At 39.8% G+C, this 20,030-nt stretch overlaps 1 protein-coding gene across 1 annotated transcript; it reads left to right on the forward strand.

Moving 5' to 3' along the window:
* The first annotated feature begins 1,910 nt into the window (after window positions 1-1,910).
* sepsecs (Sep (O-phosphoserine) tRNA:Sec (selenocysteine) tRNA synthase) lies at window positions 1,911-19,666 on the forward strand. The gene is made up of 13 exons (XM_005468175.4): window positions 1,911-2,045; window positions 5,107-5,313; window positions 7,964-8,077; window positions 8,154-8,308; window positions 11,199-11,317; window positions 11,513-11,671; window positions 11,829-11,982; window positions 12,171-12,273; window positions 12,400-12,529; window positions 14,707-14,798; window positions 16,572-16,665; window positions 16,794-16,884; window positions 19,099-19,666. The coding sequence occupies exons 3-13, from the start codon at window positions 7,964-7,966 to the stop codon at window positions 19,343-19,345; spliced, it is 1,458 nt and encodes a 485-aa protein (XP_005468232.1). The 5' UTR covers window positions 1,911-2,045; window positions 5,107-5,313; the 3' UTR covers window positions 19,346-19,666.
* The last annotated feature ends 364 nt before the right edge of the window (window positions 19,667-20,030 follow it).

Raw genomic sequence — 20,030 nt, forward strand, 5'->3', positions numbered from 1 at the left:
TAGTCTGACTCTTTCGTACTGATTCATGTATAACCACAATCAAGCACACCTTACATTTTCCCTGGGAAAAAATGTGAAGCATTATTCCTCACAACTGTGTACTTACACCTCGTTTCCCAGGTGTTACGACAGTGACTTGTATCTTGATCTTCACACCGGTGATTTCCATTTGATTCCCATGTTTTTTCTTCAGATTCGGATGCGATTCTATGTTTTTTTTTATTACAGGAATGAGCCCCTTTGTGTCGCTGTTATTTTGAACTTGATTAGAGCTTCTCTCCTGGAGTATTCCTGTTCAGATGTATATCTAGTATACTGGATGTGTGGTGACATGCTTTCTTTGCTGTTTAATGTTCACTTGCGATGTTACAAGTATCTGTTTTGTCATTCCTGTAGTTTTGCTCTCTCAGTATGAATTCACTGCTTCAGCGTACTTTAACCACTGCAAATAAGCACCTTCACCTTAATGGACCTACCTTTTAAAATAAATTTACATTCCCTGCAGCACACATTTGTACTGCTAAGTATACAGTGTGGTTGCCATGGTAAACAATTGCTTACTGTACGAAATGGAAACACTGACCCTGACAGATCGTTTTTGTCTTTTTATCCTTTGAAGTATTTGTTCTCTGGGAGTTGACAGGTGTGTCCAGAGTTGACACCTACCTTGGGAAGTGAATCATTGGCCCCGACCAAACTGAAATGAACTGAAAGATTGTTGTTTTTCTTTTAAAAAGACAGAATCTTGACCTTCTCACTAGCTTAGGCTTGATCACCGGTCAGCTAAATATGTTGTTTTAACTTCATTAAAAAAAAATGAAGCTAAATGCTGGGAGGATAGTCTATTTAGCACCTGTGAGGGGCAGCGGCAAAATAGGTTTAGAGTAAATACAGCAAAGTAATTTAAAAACTCTGTGCTGTTAAATTATTACATACTGACTGTAAATAGCACAAAAAATCTAAATGGAAAATGTATTTTATTTTGTTGTATATATATGTGTGTATATACATATACTTGGGTCAGCTGACATCCGTAGTTGAGGTATATACATAAAGCATAAACGCTCCAACTGGACATTGCTTTTAGTAGTGATTGGGTTTAATAATAAGCTTCCAAGATGTTCTTTTTAATGTATTGTATGAATGTAGTGAAGTAGTATCAACTTTAAATAGAAATACTCACAAAACATAGAACCTTCCACTTTTACGCTTATGGAGGAACACAGATGTCCCTTTTTTTGCTAGTTGGTGGTGACTGTTCCCACATCATGATTCACTTATTTACAACGGCTGTAAATGAGTGACTATCTCAAAGAAAGAAAGAAGGGTTTTTTCTTTTTTTAAGTAATATAAATAAAACAGTGTGGAAGTTATAAGTCTATCCGCTGAGCAACATCTAAATGAAACAGATGATGATGAATGGTCAGAAAGTGCGCTTTCATACACTGACGGCGTTTCCTGTCGTGGATGGCGACCACTTTCTGGTCTAGACGGTGTTTGAATCATTCTGTGTGATTCATTAACAAACCGTATCCTGGAGAGCTCAGCAAAATTTCCCGCTAAAGTGGGACTGTTTAAATTGCATTCCCTTACAGCAACATCAAGAAGTCGAGTAAGGTTTGCAGGCTTTTATTTGTCGTTTGTTTTGTTTTGTTTTTTCTCCTGTTTTTTAAACATAACATTATTTTACGGTGGAAGTACTTGGGAATTTTTTGGGAGATTCTTCAGACCGGACAGGTTTGGACGGATTTCTCCTCGGAAGATTGTCCTGCTTAATCATTGGACCAATCGGATTCCTTGCCAGCGCCCAAAGGTGCCGGAAGCCGCACTCCAAAGTTCTTTGGGGTAAAGAACACACCTCCTGCAACAGTCAGCCGCCGACAGTGCTGCTACAAAAGTGGGTGGCGGAAGGCAAACTTGTCTTTTCAACCCTGAGCCTACTTTTACTTTGACGCGCTGATGCCCGACACTGGCGGTGGATCTTGGACGACGGACACCGGAGAGAGAGAGAGCTCTACCAGTTGCTGTTTCCCACAGAGCAACAGGTAGATGTGATGATACACCTACAGGGCAGTGCCATGTACAGGGAAGAGGAATGTAGGCCTGCAGTTAAGTTGTGTCATACACTACATGAGACTCTTTCTTCTCGACTTTTCTGTTTTCATCGTTTTCAGGTGAAGCCTCGATGAGAGCTTACTCGTTTTTTTTTCAAGGACCACGAAAATCACATTTTGGGAATGCTACACTGGGTGTATTTGGAGTTCATTTGAGATGGAGTAATCCTACGTCTTAGATCGGCGTGGCACTTGCGCTCGTTGTTTTCAGCCATCCACCTTTTTTTATTTTTTATTTTTCCCCCTCTTTAAAGCATCTCCAGCAACATTTTTCATCTTCCACGCGGGAGTAGGGAACAGCATGGAGCGGACCTTGAAGCGTGGACCGCGCGGAACGTGTTACTAGACCACGGGTTCAGGAAGGAAGGCAAGATGTTGGCATAGCTGTTGAGTTGAAAACCCTGCTATGCCGACAAATTGCCATCTTTCTCTCCCCTATGCTGCCAAACAAACAGTGGATTTTGTTGTTGTTGTTGTTTTTAGATGTATTTATTTATTTATTTTAGCTATACCTGCACTCAAAACCCTCCAGGAATATATATGCATATTTTTTAAATGTCGCTTTCATTTTTGTTTTGAACATATGCGAACTCTTTCTATCCTGATATAATGTGATGTATGCTGTTAAATGTGGGCTAACTCTGTATAATCTACCTGTTACTGGGGCAACCTACAGGTTCACACAGCACAGGCCCTGATTATGTATACATCATTTGCAGTAAGCAGACAAAACAAAATGCATGGTTTACTCTCTCTCTCTTTCTCACTCTGTGTGTGTGTGTGTGTGTGTGTCATAAAGTTCATTACATATAATTTCACAAAAGCGTGTTTTCTTTCTGATGATTGTAAAGAAACTTTTTTGGTGCAACATTCTTATTTTTTGTCAGTGTAACATTAATCTCTTTATGACACATTCTGTTAAATATTGTCACTAAAAATGTTAAATTGGGCCTGTTTTTACTCATATCGTTCAATCATCTTTTTTTTCTCTCATGACCAAACTGCTTTTGTCATAATAGCGTATTTTATTCCCCCTCTGATTCAATAATCATCGATTATTAAATTAAAGCTTTACCTCATCCTTATAGGCAAAAAAGCAACAAAGCAAGCAAAACAAACAGGTACTTTATTTGAGTGTTTCCATTCTATGCTTAACCTACTTCTAGCTGACAGCTGTTTTTCCTTGTTATTTTGGGAGATGAAAAGCATGGTGTATTTGCAAGGTAAGATAGGCTGTTAGATATTTAAGTGCTCAGGATTAGAGAAATAATGAAAATGTGTGGCATCATAACTGACTTCAACCGTGAAGCGATTATCGTGGTAAGAAGAATTCGCAACATTCATAACACTGAGATAGCTATACATAAAATCTGGGAAAAAAGGGGTTAGCTACTATGATATATGCCAAATCACCTGTAACTTTGCTTATTCAAAGTTTTCTTTTGGCAAATGAATCAAACTTAAAATAAAAGTGCATGGACAAGACGACAGAGTCTGTAAGCACCTGTATAATAGTATATAAGAAGGATGATTTGACAATAATATGTGATATTATCATACATCCATTACTGACCTGATTTTTTGATCTTGATATTTCATTTTTAAATATTCATTTTTGTGACAGCAAAACTTTAGTGAGTTGGTAAACCTATTTTAATCACGTTATACTGAGTGCGTCAACATTAAATAGAAATACATGTTCTTTCTTAACAGTTAAGTTACTGCCTCTCAAATCATGTTTGCTTTCCTGCACTGAAAAAAGACTTTTTGTACACACTCTGGAAGTGACTGTGAATTTGCTTTGATGTTACTTATAATAGAACAGTAAGAAACATAAGGAAGTATGAGTGAATACATCATAGATTTTAACTTCAGTGCTCCCTACAGCTTTGTTTGGATTGAAACCTACACAAGTGTGATGTGTGTGTGTGTGTTTTAGTGTGTGCATAAAAAGGTAATGCTCCATATTTTTACCTTTTCTTTACACTATCTGCTTATTTGATTTTTAATGAAATTTTTACAGATGACAATTTTACCTTTCTTTGTTTGTTTTCTTGGAGCCATACTTTTCTCAGTAGTATAGTAGCCTATGTTTCCACTACAGGACATCTTTGCTCCTGCCACACTTTGAAAGTGCCTCATTATTGGTCCTGATCTTTTCATTATGTGTGGCAGCTTATTTTGATGCAACGCTGTCACAGTTTACTCATTCAGCTAATATTAGAAATAATTCTAATATCTTAACATTGTTTGAGAGCCGAAATTAAAGGACCGGGATATGATATTATTTCAAAATGCATCAGTAGTGTGAATGAATGCAAATGTAATGTAACATATCACAGGTCCTTCACGCTAACAGCAATCAGACTGTCAGACAGTGAAAAGTTCCCACTGCCCTTTATGTACATAAAAAATACATAAGAAATATATGTGATATAGTGTATTTTAATGAATATGTATATAGTAATATTTGCATGTAGAAAAAATGTATTATATTTTATTGACATTCTACATTTTTAGCAGTTTTGGCTTTTTAAAATTTTTTTATTGTTTATTTTTCTGATATGTCTGTAATCCCCCCTGACCCTTGTATGGCAAGTGAAGTATCTATCTATCTATCTATCTATCTATCTATCTATCTATCTATCTATCTATCTATCTATCTAAATTTATAGTTTTAAAGCACTTTTTAGTAAAAAGTTCTCTTTAAAAACCACAATTATATTTTAAAGAATGACGGTGTGCAACTATGACTTTATTTAAGCTACTGGTTCCTGCTAAAAGTTTACTTTGACCAATCTTAACTTTCAAATAAAGTTAAGTGTTTTTAATTATTTACTGCAGCAATATATGATGGTATTATTATTATTATTATTATTATTATTAATGATAATAATAATAATGATGGCCACTCAAAAAATATTCATCATCAAAAACACAGCATTTGCCATTAAAGTTAAAGCTGACCGGCTCGCACATTCTATTTCTGCAGGGCGGCCACCGACCGGCTTCTCTTCCCTCTTCACGCTTTCACGCAGGAGGATGACTTTGCACCGCGTTGACCACGTGAGCAACGCTTGGTGGTCACGTGAAGGCGTCCTGCAGTCTGTCTCCATGCTACTTTCTCATTCAGATGTGTGCGTGCATGTCTGCAGTTTGTTTGGCGTCCACGTGAAGACATTTTTTGGAAAACCGCGAGGTAAGAGCACGCACCGTGAGTTACCAGAGCGGCTCTGACGAAGCCGCGCGGTGTTTTATTTTCCGGCCCGGAACACATTAGCTTAGCTTAGCTTAGCGGAGCTAGCCTGTACTCTTCCTAAGCAAACACTGGACTGAAACCAGACTTCTAGCACTGAGTAAGTTAGCGCTGGTATAACACAGAGACAATTTTAGGCTCAAACTTTTAGGTAGGGCTCAGCTTCTAATGAGGAAAACATTCATTTAGTGTTATGTATTGCAATTTTTACATGAATCAAATAAGAATAGTTAATGCATATATAAAATATATAGTTAATACAGTACTGTAACTATCACGAGTCGTATACCACGAGATATTTTATAAAGAAAATAAATAATGACATAAACTGCAATCGTCAATTCGTTAGGTTAACGATTGCAGGTGATTTAAACAGGTCATTTCACTTGCACCTGTTTTAGGGTGGATCCTTATTAAACCTGAGGGAAAGGCTCAGTCATGGTGACCAGAGTTTTCCTGAGTAAGGCTAAAAACCGATTGGCTGCAAAGCACATATGACGATACACATGCACAACATTGTTTCAGCCTCTTAACAGAAAGACTGCCACTCCATGTACCTGTACAAGAAGCAATCTGATAATAAAGTTGCTTTTATATACAAGTTTTTAAATACAAACCCTCATTTTGTTGTAAAGAGTACACAGAGGGCATTAGGCACCCAATTTTCAAGTGTGCTACTGAAGAGCACACTATCTGGAAATACAGTTAAGGTTTTCCATTTAATTTCACTACCTGTAAATAAGGTGAATGAACATAGTATTTGTGACATAAGTTACTGAAAGGTTAGGAAGAATCCATATTTGATAAAGGTATAGCACACTGCTTATTTATGTGAAACATTAATCAGTGAATGCAGGCAAAACAGAAGGCACCTTGGCTTGATAACAGCGTTGCAGACTTTGGTCACTCATCCACTCTTATTGGTTTCTCTTCACTGACTTCATCCTACTTTAGCCCTCACTCCCCTTCTCTATTTTCCTCTTAGTATTTGTGCTGTCATTAAAAAGTACATGTAACACTGAAACAGTATTTAAAACCCAGTGAAAGGCATAAACTGATCCATATTAATTATCCATCTATGTCAATTGCAATGTTCAGATTCAATATCGCACTGATACTGACATATGAGGTAAAGCAGCGGTCCCCGACCTTTTTTGTGCCACGATCCGGTTTAATGTCAGACAGTATTTTCACTGACCTTTTTTAATGTGTCACAGATAAATACAACAAAATAAAAGGATACGACCAAGACACAACAACTGTGGTATTTTGTAAATATAATAATAAACACGAATTCACTGTGTAATTGTGTAGCTTTATTAGCAGCGTCCTCCTGAAATATGCCAACAACATTGAGAGTAACGTCCTCCTCTCTGCCCCTTAATGCTCTCTGGTCACTATGGTAACGCGTAAATATTTATTTCAAAATAAGACACACAACTACAACACGGGAAAAGACCCAGGGAAACCGAGTTAACGATAAAAACCCTGAAAACAATAAACAACAAACGACTCCGGTCCGTGGCCCGGGTGTTGGGGACCGCTGAGGTAAAGCCCTCTTGACTTTCTCTCATTAGAATCCAGTCATATGTTGGTTTGTTTTAATTATTTATTTTAGAAAACACATTTATCCATTCATGAAAAAAATTACATTTCCAATAACCTGTAGTTTGTTTAAATTAGTTCTTTAAATAAACAATCAAGCTTAACTCCACCAGAATAGGAAACTTTGACAAAGTGAAAAAAATTAGCTCATAATCTCTATTCTAGACTTTATTAGCTAAGGTTTTTGACACTATTTTGAGAATAAATATACGTAACGGTAATGACCCTGCAGGATCTGAAAAATTTGCACTTTTGCTTGCTAATGTTTCAGTTGGTGTTTTAAATCCGTGCCGGCTTGTCATGAAATGACTTCTTCATCTCCTTTCTGTCACGAGCAACGCAAGTCTTATCATAATATTGGGAATGCTGGACTTTTAAACCTGTTCTCCTTCTAATCTGATGTCTCTGATAGACGTTTTTCAGAATATAACCTTAGAAAAAGATGTCTAATAATATTAAAATATGTTATTAATACGGTTATTTTTTAGGGGTGCTAAGATAAAATTTAGGGATGCTTTGGTAAAAAGGTCTGAACTTGCCAGTGGTGTAACTTTGGCATTTTTAACAGACCTGTCCCTTTTTGAAACGTTGAATGAGCAGTTCGTCATGAGCTTCATGTGATAATATTTAGTAAACTTACTTAATGGTCGCGAAAGTTAAGAGTTACAGTAAAAACACATCCTTGGTGCCAGTGTGAAGGAACGGAACCTGAAGAGTGTCTTGCTCCTACAACAGAAAGAAGCCACATTACCGCAGTTTGACCTTTATGAACATGACTAAAAACCTGCAGCGAGATCAGCATAAGTGTAGACAAGTTTGTCATAGCTTGAAGCAGAAGTGATTTGAAAAGATTTCAAACCTTTTCACTTTTCATAAATGTTATTATTTTCCCCCTATTGGTTAATTTCGAGAAATAAGCATTTGTAGAACGGCCAGAGTTTGGACACCCACTGCACTGACTTACCACAAAGTTGTGTGTTTAACACAGATGAACAGCGACAACTTCAACCTGAGCGAGAAGATTGTGTCACCTTCCTACATCCGGCAGGGATCGCAGGCTCGCCGTGGCCATGAGCAACTCATCAGACAGTTACTGGAACAAGTACGCTCAAGGCTTTCTTTTGTTTCCTTATACCACTGCAGTGAAGACACTTCCTCTCTCATGTTGTGTGTTGCAGGGAAAGTGTCCTGAGGAAGGATGGAGCGAGAGCACTGTTGAGCTCTTCCTCAACGAGCTAGCTGTGATGGACAGCAACAACTTCCTGGGTAACTGTGGAGTAGGAGAGAGAGAAGGCCGGGTGGCGTCCAGCCTTGTGGCAAGACGACATTACAGGTTCAAGTTTGCCTGCCAGGCCTTATCCGTTATTAGCGATTCACTATTAAACCCCGACTGATGGATTGTGAGGCAGATAAAAAGCAAGCAGATCTTTTGTTGTTGTTGTTTTTTCTCTACAACAAATATTTTGTAGTGCAGGAATGTGCTTAAAGTGATTCTGATTTAGAGTAGTTGGAAGAAAAACTTTGTGAATACACTGGGCCAATCTCTGTCACACTTGGAGACAAATTCAAAGTAAAAACAGCTAACAGTTGTACCTTTGTATGTACTGAGCACAGGTTGGGAAAAACTAAGCAAACTCTTGTAATGTGTGTCTATCTGAAGCTCCTTCAGCAGCAAGAACCTCCTTGGAATTTGTACAGTGATAAAGAATCGTCGACCTTTCATCTCTGGTTCATTTATGTTTTTCTCACTAGAATAGTCCTGTTCAGGTTGTGCTTGGGTGCAGCTTTTGAAATGTTGCCTACGTACACCACCACAGTGGCTTTTAAATAAGACAATCAAGATGTGATTGAAGTTAAAACTTTCATCTTTAATTTAAAAAAAGTATTATAAATATTTTGCTTTAACTGTTTAGGAATTACTTGGATTAAAATCTTTTGCCGTCAGTGACTGGATGAAGTGTAAAAGCCATGGACATGGTCTTCTCTTCTCGGTCAGGCCTTTACCTCAGCCACCTTCAGTTTGTGGGCCTCTGCCTTCAGTTTAGGCTTAAGTAACTGAAAAGCTGCTCTGTTGGGCTAAGATCAGATGACCACCTTGGCCATTTAGGAATATCCAGTTTCTTTGGCATGAGAAACTCTCGGTTGGTTTTGCAGTATGCTTTGATTTGTCATCTATTTGCAATGTTACGTACTCGATTCCTTTGGCGGCTATGCAGTACAGTACTGTATGCTACTCTGCCTTACATGTTGGTTTCATTGGTCCCATGATTTTCTCCATGTCTGTGCAGGCTCTGTTAGATGCTTTCTTGTAAAGTCTGTTCTTCCCGTCCTTGGGTGTAACCAGCAGTTTGCACATCACTGTAAACCCTCCGTATTTCTGTTCATGAATGCATCTCTTGATTTTGGACTTTGTCAATGATGTGCCTGACTCCTTGAGTGTTTTTCATTTGACTAGAAGTTGTGAAGAGTTTTTTTCTTAGCTAAGAAAAGAATTTGAAATCTTTCCTAATTATAGTCTGTGGTCTTTAAGGCCTTATGGTGTTGCTGGGGTGATCAGTGCATGGCTTATTTCTAACAGTGTACCAGATTGTTGAATTAGCCACTTCTAATAATGACATCATTAGGCTAAAATAAAGAAAAGAGGTTCCACATCTTCGACATTAAGAGTTCCAGTGAACAGATACCACATTTTTTGTTAAACCCCTTAAATTAAAGCTGAAAGTCTAAAGTTAACTAACATTCTGATTGTTGAAAATTCACGGTGGTGGTATATAGAGGCAAAACTACAAAATCTGTGTCATCATCCACATGATTATGGGTCTAACCGTCAGCCATAAATTGGTTTGAGGTCAGGATGCTGACTCGGCCGTTCCAAAACCCAGATTTTCTTTTTTTCAGCCTCTGTGTTTTGTTTAATTGTTTTATTGCATGCACCAAGCTTTTCTCGTTCTAAAGTTATCTTTTAAATTTATTTTATGAGGCTTACACATTGCTCTGCAGTGTTGTTGTTTTGTTTTTTTTTTCATCAAAGCACAATATTATTTTGCCTAAAAATTCCACACAGCGTTTTCCAGATATGTTGTAGAACACTGAGGTGTTCTTCCAGCTACAGACATACTGGGGAGTCTTTTGGGAGATTATTTTGGCAAGCGGTGCTTTACCTCATGTTGTCTTTTGTTAATGTCATTTGATAATACATTTCAGTGTATTATGGTGAGGGCATCACAAGTTTTAGCAAGTTGTAGAGATTTCTGCAGGTGATTCTTTGTCCACTCTTAACTTGGTGTGATCCTAGAGAGAGTTGGAGGAGCTCTGCTACACACACTTCAGACCTCATTTCCTTAACAGGGACACTTGATTCCAGGTTGCTTTTGGGGAAATGCCAACTGAAATTGACTGTGTTTGATAAAGACATGAAAACTTTTTGTGTGTTATTACTTTAAAAAGACTTATGTTTGCTTTTTGAACACATTTCATGAATAATAAGTGCAAAACCTTTTGTAATTCTAATAGATTTTGTTGCAGTTTGTCTGTAACGAGGTAAAATCATCTATACTGATATACAGATAAGGACAAAATTATTAGCCCCCCTATGAAATGTAATTGGCCTTTTTAACAGAACAAGTGATTTTCAATAGCATTTATAAACATACCAGTTTTCTTTAGTAAACAAACTTTTATTTCAGAATAATAAAAGATGACCGGGGTGAATATTATTAGCCCCCTGAAAATCAGTGATGTGCTTTAACTTTGTAATGCTCACTGCTTGTAAAATCAAGGTAAAACTGAAAGTTTTCTTCCAATTTACATACAGTATAAAAACGTCGGAGTTTGAGCTGTCACTTGAAAAAGCACCATTACAAAATCATAAGTTTAGAGAAAAGGATTTGTTGCAGGAGATGGATAATAATTTAGCTTATTTGTGCAAAGTAACATGAGCACCCAATGCTGCGTTTAACTAAAGAAGGAAAAAAAGAAAATGCTTGCTCCGTTTAACTGGGCTTTCGAAATACTTAAAAAAACAAGGATGTTTCATAGGGGAGCTAATAATTCTGTCCTCACCTGTGTCTGTGGGATTCTTTAAAAAAAAAAAAAAAAAAATCTTCAAAGGCCTTGCACACAGATTTATTACACTGGGCTGTGAAATGTCAGCTTTGAGCTCGTCACGGAGTTTAGGAAGTCGTTTAACGGCTCGTGTTGTGACATTCAGCTGTTTTGTCTAGGCTGATCCACGGCATCGGCCGGTCAGGTGACATCGCTGCTATTCAGCCTAAAGCTGCAGGATCCAGTCTGCTTAACAAACTGACGAACTCGGTTGTCCTGGATGTCTTAAAGCTTGCAGGTGTGTAGATCTTATCAGTTACACTAGTTTTTGTGGTACAGTAGATGTTTAATTTAGCCTTTTCCTCCCAAATGTCCACTTGGTAAAGTGTATGCAAGTCTTTATGTAGAATTAACAAAAGGTTTTTCATTATGCTTGAAAAAATATAAAAATCGGAGTCTTATTTTCAGTTGGTCTGCTGCTTGTGCGTTACAGGTGTCCGGAGTGTGGCCAGCTGCTTCGTGGTACCCATGGCTACAGGGATGAGTTTGACTCTCTGCTTCCTGACCCTTCGTCACAGGAGACCCAAAGCTCGCTACATCATTTGGCCTCGCATTGACCAGAAGTCCTGTTTCAAGTCTATGATCACAGCAGGTGACGATATGACTCGTATCCAGTGTCCTGTCAAGCTTACATCCTGATCAGCGAGCACGTCTGTGTTTGAAGATATTGAAGGGGAATATTCAATCAGATTAATTATGAAAATGTTTCACTTTATTGCCATCTTTAAATCGTTTGCCTGTTTTCTCAGGCTTTGAACCTGTGGTCGTGGAGAATGTGCTCGAGGGTGATGAGCTGCGGACAGATTTGGAAGCAGTTGAACGCAAGATTGAAGAGCTTGGAGCTGAAAATATCCTGTGTGTTCATTCAACGACTTCTTGCTTCGCCCCACGGGTCCCTGACAGGTCTTGTAAGCTTTCATTCATGCCCTCAGGTTTTATTATGTTATGTTATGTTATGTATGTGTTGATGTAGGCTGCCTGCAGGATTTCTTACTTTCAAAGGAAACATAATGTATGTTGCTTGTTTTGGCTCACAGTGTGGGAATAAGGTATGCACCATTTCTAATATTGTTTGTTTTGGGGTCTTGCAGGCTTGAGGAGCTGTCATGTCTCTGCAGCAAGCATGATATTCCCCACATAGTTAACAATGCATATGGCGTGCAGTCGTCCAAATGCATGCACCTCATTCAGCAGGTATCAACACTCTTCACTGCACAGTGCATGTAGCAAGTTGATCTGGAGCTCTCCTTTGAATGTTACGATGTGATGCACTTTCACACTGGTTACAGATAAATATTTTCTTGGATTGTCTGTCATCAGGGCGCCCGTGTGGGAAGAATCGACGCCTTTGTACAGAGCCTGGACAAAAACTTTATGGTTCCAGTAGGTGGTGCTATAATTGCAGGTTTTGATGAGTCCTTCATACAGGAGATAAGCAAGATGTACCCAGGTGAGTGTTAACGCTCACTGGTATGAAACAATAACCAGGTGGGCATGTGTACCCATGCAGATGTGTATTTACATAAAAGCAAATGTTTTGAAAGTTTCAAAGTGTGGAGCACAGTTTTTGGTTTTTATGCACTGCCACATTTAAGTAAATTGGTAATAAAGCATGAAAATGTTTGAACGATACAAAATGGGATAACTGATGTAGTATGAAGAAACAGGTCCTTGTTGTTGTTTGTTTAACTTCAAACCTATTCAGCACAAATTTCCCACTTTCCTACTTTTTCTTCTTGACCTGAGACTGCAAAGACAACCTCATTGTTCCCGCTCTAAATGTTAGATCCATGATTTCTAACAAAATCTCACCACTAGTGCATTTTAACCATCATCGCTGAAACTGGAGTGTATTTCGTTGGGACTGTTATCTCACACAGATATCTTGGAGTTTTTTAGCTCACGTCAGCAGACAGTTTGCATGAGTCAGAATCTCAGTGGCCCGTGTGGTTTAGGTGAGGGAGCTGCCTGAATAGATGGTAAATGGAAGCAGCACACATGATGTCCCCATGGTAACTGAATTCACTACAATCCTACCTGCACTGTTCTCACACTGTCACAAATCCATCCAGTCAGAGATGGTATGAACTTTGCACGAGGGAACTGGGAGGTTAAAGGCCAATGTTTGAACCAGCTGCACTGGACAACTGTGTTGTCGCCGCCATCAGATAATGTCTAGAGAAGTTCATTGATGTGCTTTTTAAACATTTTGGGCAACAGAGCCCTCTCAGAAAGCAGAAGTGGGACTGTGCACTGCTCTGTGTGACTAATCTGAATCTGCCTAAGCCAGCTTTTCACTTTGGTTTATTTGTTTAATTTTCTCATCAAGCTTCTGTCAGTGCTTGGAAAGTGTCCAGCTCTGATACCTTCCACTAACTGTCATCTGTGGGTATACTGTTACACATTTTCTTTTCTGTCAGGCCAAATCTGAGCTGGAGTTATACCAGCTCATAGAAAAATGACACCAGGTCTGGTGGAGAAATGCACAGGACTTTGCATTCAAAACACTTTAGGTTCATCCCGCCAGCAATCAGACTGATGAACTCTCAGTAACCCCGGCAAACATTTTATTTTATTTTGGGTTTTTAGTTTCTTTACTTGTCAAAAAGACATTAAATTATTTCACCAAAACCTCAAACTACCAGGTCAAACTTATTACCCAATACTCCAGTGGGATTCAACTCGGGCTTTATGCAGGCCAATCAGGAGTGACGTATGTTTTGATTTGTTGTTGTGCTGGAAGTCAAAGCGATGCTAACTGCTTGAGGTTTTCTTCATGATTCCTGCAACCCTGACGAGATCACAGTTCCAGACACATTTCAGCGTCCCCGCAGCAAAACACTCCCACCACCGTGTTTCACTTTGGGGACTTTGTTCTTTGGGTCGTACGCCTCTCCCTCCAAACATGAGCAGCCAAACTGCAGCCAAACAGCTGTAGTTTAATCTCATCTGACCAAAGCCGCACTTCCAGTATGCGTAGTCTTCCTCCAGGCTATTGTTGTTGGGATAGCCCAGTCTGGCTTGAATGTGACTCTTCTGACAACGTGGAGATTTTCTCAGTCTGAAACCTCGAAGTCAACAAAGACACTGCGTTTAGTTGTCGTGCAGCTTCCCTGCCTGGACGTCTGTGTCCTGAGCTCCATCGCCCTTCTACAGTCCTCGACACACTGCTCTGAGACTCTTGATGCTTAATCAGCATATTTGAAGCATATAAATGTCAAAAACTGTGTTTAAAAGCCTGCACTCATCTTCTTTTACTCCCCTGCCCTTTCTAATTGATCCCAGAGGTGGATGTGTGAAGCACAAGCCGGCTAACTCATCCACCAATGTGTCGACAGCTGTTCTGCGGTCTTTAGACACCTCTCACTCTAGTTTTCTTTCAAGAGTCTTTAAAATGTTCCTACCTCTGCCGGGCTTGTTGTTTACTGTGTGAAGAAATTCTGTTGTTGTGTGCAAACAGAAATCTAGTGTGTTTAGAAATGTTATGTTTAAATCCTGTCAGGGGGATAATAATTTTATCCTCATCTGTATAAGTCAAATTGGATCGTTGTTAAACGTTAATAACAATGCTTCTACTTCAGTTTGACAGCAGGTTTGTTTTTTAAACGCTTCTGCCTTCTCTTCCAGGGAGAGCATCAGCCTCACCTTCCCTCGACGTCCTCATTACCCTCCTCACGCTGGGAGTCAGTGGCTATAAGAAATACTTGTCAGAACGAAAGGTGAGAGTGGTGCACACGTCACCTTTTTATACGGCTTAAAATAGTTCCTCACTTAGTTAAACGTGGCTGTTATGTCTGCTGGATGTTTCCAACATGTATGATGAGAACATTAGGGGACTGCAGGAGTATCAGGTGTATATTGTAGTCGGTCTGAATATGTCTCCGTGCCGTGTCAGCATCTTTCCTACTAAAAATGGCAATAACTTATATAAGTTGTATTGAGTTGCAGTTGGCTATATGTTACAGTTTTCTGTGTGTGTGTCCTTTTTTGCTTCACCTGCATTCTCACTGATGATGGAGACTGTGGACTTGAGTGTGTAGTGAGCTCTGTGAAGGAAGGAGTACACTATAGAAAGATAAAATTGATTCTAAAGTTTGAGAAAACCTCCCCTGGTGGCTTCTTGCTTTAAAGCAGAGTTGCTCACAATGCAGCATCCTCCTCTTTAGATGATCAGCACTGCAGCATTCTCTCTCCTCTAAACTGCTGCTGCGCCGTAAATGTGCTGCAACTGAGAGAATCTGTTTGTCCTCACACTCGGAGCACAGAAACTCGAAAAGGAGTAACACTTTAAAGTTGAAGGTTTTTTTTAGAAATTACCCCGGATACATATATAGAAATTACACGTGGCTTAAAGATCTCATATTTAAAAATGATGCCATACAATACTCAAAGTGGGATATCGGTGTACAACCTAATCTGTAGCTGAAATGTATACCTAGGAGATTCCTGTGGCCTCTTGCCTGACCCGACACACCATCAGAGCTTATTGATTCCTCTCAGTCCACTTTATGCATAATTAATGTACAGAACCATTTTTTTCCCATAGAGTCTGCAGAACGTCTCTCCCAGAATCACGAGCTTTAATAATTCAAGCGTTTCATCTGTTTAGGTTCATTTACTGCCTCGTGTGTACCACCGGTTTAGATAATGTCTGCATAATGAAAAGAAGAAACGGGTGATGCGCGTGCTTTTGTTTCAGTCGGGGCGGCCTTTGACTCGTCACAAACACAAACTTATTGTCCTGCACTCTCACCACCACTTACGCTGTTCTCCTCCTCCGGCATAATAAAGTCATCCTTTGTTATTAGAGGACAATGGACACTTAGAGACACTTGACATCATTGAAATGCTGTTTGTGTTTGACTCTTGACAGGGAAAATATTTTCCCTCTTGATGCTTTCAAACAAGGACAGTATGAGTCAGCAGAGTGCACCCTCGCTCACACAGACACACACACCTGCAGTGAAGAAAGCTTTGGGGAATCTGGAGCTGGTAGCTAGCAACAAAAGCACTGTGTTTAGTTGTCGTGTAGCTTCCCTGTTTGGACGTCTGTGTCCTAAACCCCATCGTCCTATTTCAGTCTTCCACACGCTGCTCTGAGACTCTCGGTGCTTAATCAGCGTATTTGAAGCATGTGAATATGTGCTTAAGAGCCTGCAGTCCTCTTCTTTTACTCTCCTGCCCCTTTTAATTGATCCCAGAGGTGGATGTGTTAAGAACAAGCTGGACAGGAAATGAACATGGTGTTTGTACTGAAGCTTAGAGAGAAACAGACACACATACAGGGTCAGGCAAATAGGGGGAGGGTGGAGTTTGGTCATGCATCCTCCTGCTTTGTTGGAAGATTTGCTTGATTAGCAATAAAACCAAGTCTGCTGCTGTTAAAATAAGGCTGTGTTTGTATGCAAAAAGGAGTATTATACTGCTATTTATAGATCTTGTGTGTTGTTCTGTGTCTTCATCCTCCTTGTGTGTATCGGCATGGTGTGCAGGAGATTTATTCGTTCCTGGCTGAGCAGCTGAAGAGTCTGGCTTCTGCACACGGGGAGAGGTTGCTTCACACCCCGCACAACCCCATTTCTCTGGGTAAGCTCAAAGTGCTGGTTACGTATCAATAGATCCTTGCGCTGCTTTTCTGAGACGGCATAAGTCTTTCTAGCTTTGCGTTTGGTCTCAGATGTTTACTGACATAACTATGCGCCTCTCTCTTCCAGCCATGTCTCTAGATGGTCTCCAGGCCAACAGCGACAAGGCGGTGACTCAGCTAGGATCCATGTTGTTCACCCGACAAGTGTCAGGAGCCAGGTAAGGCCATGTTGATGATGTGGCCTGGAAATGGACATAGAGGGGGGAGAGAGAGAATAACAGGATAGGGGAGTGTGTGTCGGTTTGAGTGTGTTTAAAAAGATGTTGCGTTTTGCGCGACAAAATCAGCAATCAGGCAGATGGATCTGCTGAATACTGAGCAGCGGAAACTACTTTAGAAAATTAGACAGCCCTTCCTATCACAGCCGCATCCTAAATAAAACAGGATGTTTCCATTAGATGTTGAAGGATGTGGTCTCCTCTGGGGCAGTGGGCACCAGCTGTGAAAGCAGCAGCATTAGTGAGGAGGATTTGTCAGTTTTTAACTGTTTTGCTCTCACTCTGTCACATGAATGGATGGATCTGCATAAATACACAATTTCAAATTAGGAGCATCCCCCCCCCCATCCCCACCCCACATTTCATTTTGTGTTTTTTCTCTTTATAGTTTTCAATCGTGCGTGAAAGCTAATCTAAATATTTTATACATCCAGAATAAAAGATTTATTTGGGTCATTCTGTCACGATTGTTTATAGTGTTGTTTGGAATTTAATGCTCGCAGTTGGATTTTTCCAAGGTCCTAGTGTGAAGTGTAGTCAAATGTTTTAGCCTTGTATTTCCTCAGCATGTTGTGTTTTCATAAAAGAACATAAACGTCTAAGATTTGAGTTTCATGAACAGTTTGCAGATGTGGACGTGGCATTAAATGAAATGCTCTCAGAGCCAAACACGAATACCGTGGCAGGCGCCCGGCTTTGCCTTTTCACATCAATAATGAGCTGTTCTCTTCTCCAGCTGAAGAGATTAATAGAGATCTTCATCTGATTCTAGTGCATTCTGCTACCATTATGCTGCGTGCACAGTCCTTATAGCTGGGCAGTAATTGATTTCACATTAAAGTGAGTCTAAACTCTGCTGACAGTGGTGAAACCTTACCAAAATTTATGGCCACGATTATTATTTACAGTGTTGCAGATGAAACCAGGTGAAGTCCAAAAATCAGCAGCTCACCGACATCATTGTTTGTGTGAATTTTTCACATCCAAATAATAAATAAATGAATAATAAATAATAATATAATTCTTTAGCAGAGCGGTCAGCTAGCATACAGTGGTTACCAACAAGCCAAGTATGAGCTGTAAAAATGTAATATGATCTTCTGTAATCTGTATATAACATTAACAAAGAATGACTTCTATTATATATGAAACGGGCTGCTCATATTGATGAATGCAGAGATGAAGAAAGTAAGCAAGTAGCTGGTGAACAAGTTCCTCAGGAGATGGTGTTGGCCAAAAATGAGATGACAGGAGAGGATTAATAGGTAAACGTTGTTAGCACTGATTGGACACTTTTTTCCCTTCAGAACTGTCTTTAATTATTCGTGCCACAGGTTTAACAAGGTGCTGGAAACATTCCTCAGAGATTTTGCTCCATGTTGACGTTCAAGCATCGCACAGCTGCTGCACATCCTGTTCCAACACATTTCAAAGGTGCTCTGTTGGGCACTCTGAGGTCATTTAAGTACAGTGAGCTCATTTTCATGTTCAAGAACTCAGTTTGAGATTATTTGAGCTTTATGACATGTTGTAAGCAGCCCTCAGAAGATGGGTCCTGCACACTGTGATCCTAAAGGGATTCACATGGTCCGCAACAATACTTAATGTAGGCTAAAGTGTTTAAATGATGGCTTTTTGGTCCTAGGGTGCCAAGAAAATATCCTCCACACCCATTACACCACCACCACCAGCTGCCTGAACAAAGCAGGATGGCTCATGTTGTTTATGACAATTTCTAACCCTACCATCTGAATGTTGGGTGTATGACTGTGTGGGAAGATTCCAGCAGATCAGCAGTTTCTGAAATACTCAGGCCAGCCCATCTGGCACCAACAAACACGTCACATTCAAAGCCTCTTAAATCACCATTCTTCCCAGTTCTAATGCAGAGTTTGAACTTCACCAGGCCTTCTTCCTAAATTCTGTGAGTTGCTGCCATGTGACTGGCTGATTAGACATTTGCTTTAACAAGCACTTGAACAGGTGTACCTAATTAAGTGGCCCATGAGTGTAGATTGCAGTGTTTGTTTTATTTGTGAGACATGGTGATCTGTGGTGAATATTACATAAAGTAAAGAGGTTATTTTTGTTGTTTTTCTAATTATTGTTAAAATCCCATTGCTCTGTGTTACTATGTTTCACTCGTGTTTCCAGGGTGATACCACTGGGCAAGGAGCAGACCGTAAGCGGACACACGTTTCGTGGGTTTATGTCCCACTCGGACTCGTACCCCTGTCCTTACCTCAACGCTGCCTCCGCTGTGGGTATCACTCGAGAAGATGTGACGGTCTGCATCAAAAGGCTCGACAAATGCCTGAAAACTCTGAAGAAAGAGGGCGGTACGGCAAAAAACAGTTCCCCGGTGTCTTCGTCGAACCAAGAGGTCTCTATAGGAGAGTGACTGAACTGAGGCCTGAACATTTCAACAGGAAGACTTTGACCTTGTGCTGCCTTCAAGCAGTGATTTGGACTGTGTGTTTGTGTTATGAGTCATTACTTCTAGCAGTGAAACACTGTCCAGGTGGTCATAAACCAAAATAATTTACTGATTAATTCCCTCATCAAGTGATAATTGGGATATTAGGACAAAACGTGCTGCTTAGGAGCATCTGGTGATAAACCACTGAGCTAAATTTAGACCAAATGTATGCAAAGGCTGTTGTTGACTGTGTATGTTTAACTTTAATTTAAAGCTAATTACACATTCAGCCTTTACAAAAGGGCCTCTCATATGTCTCTTCTTTCTTTCAGTTTGAAAACAATCTCTTTTTCTCATATTGAGCAAATGGGGCTCAACAGTACGCTTTCCCCTCATCGTTACATAAAATAGTGCATCTTTGTAATGTCATATGTTTTACCATGCCTTCTCCAGTGTACGGTAAGGTGATGCCAACGGTACTGAGCCATTAACTCCGTCTGAACCCTGTTTATTCAATAAGCTCATTTATTTTTAGGCTCTGCAACAGATCACACAGAGCAGATAATCAATGATGTACACCAAGCACAGATCACTCACGTGTCCAGCAAAACAAATGCTCACTGTTGGTCTCAGTAAGAGCCCGTAATGTTCGCAGCATTAAAAGGAC

Source organism: Oreochromis niloticus, linkage group LG3 (genome assembly GCF_001858045.2).
Source record: "Oreochromis niloticus isolate F11D_XX linkage group LG3, O_niloticus_UMD_NMBU, whole genome shotgun sequence".
In the NCBI taxonomy this organism is placed as follows: domain Eukaryota; kingdom Metazoa; phylum Chordata; class Actinopteri; order Cichliformes; family Cichlidae; genus Oreochromis; species Oreochromis niloticus.

Bases quoted from the DNA above. Each gene is read 5' to 3' on its own strand.
- sepsecs (XM_005468175.4), top strand. From the start codon at position 7,964: ATGAACAGCGACAACTTCAACCTGAGCGAGAAGATTGTGTCACCTTCC. The intron at 11,983-12,170 runs GTCTTGTAAGCT...GGGGTCTTGCAG, and splicing joins GCCCCACGGGTCCCTGACAG to GCTTGAGGAGCTGTCATGTC. The intron at 12,274-12,399 runs GTATCAACACTC...GTCTGTCATCAG, and splicing joins GCATGCACCTCATTCAGCAG to GGCGCCCGTGTGGGAAGAAT.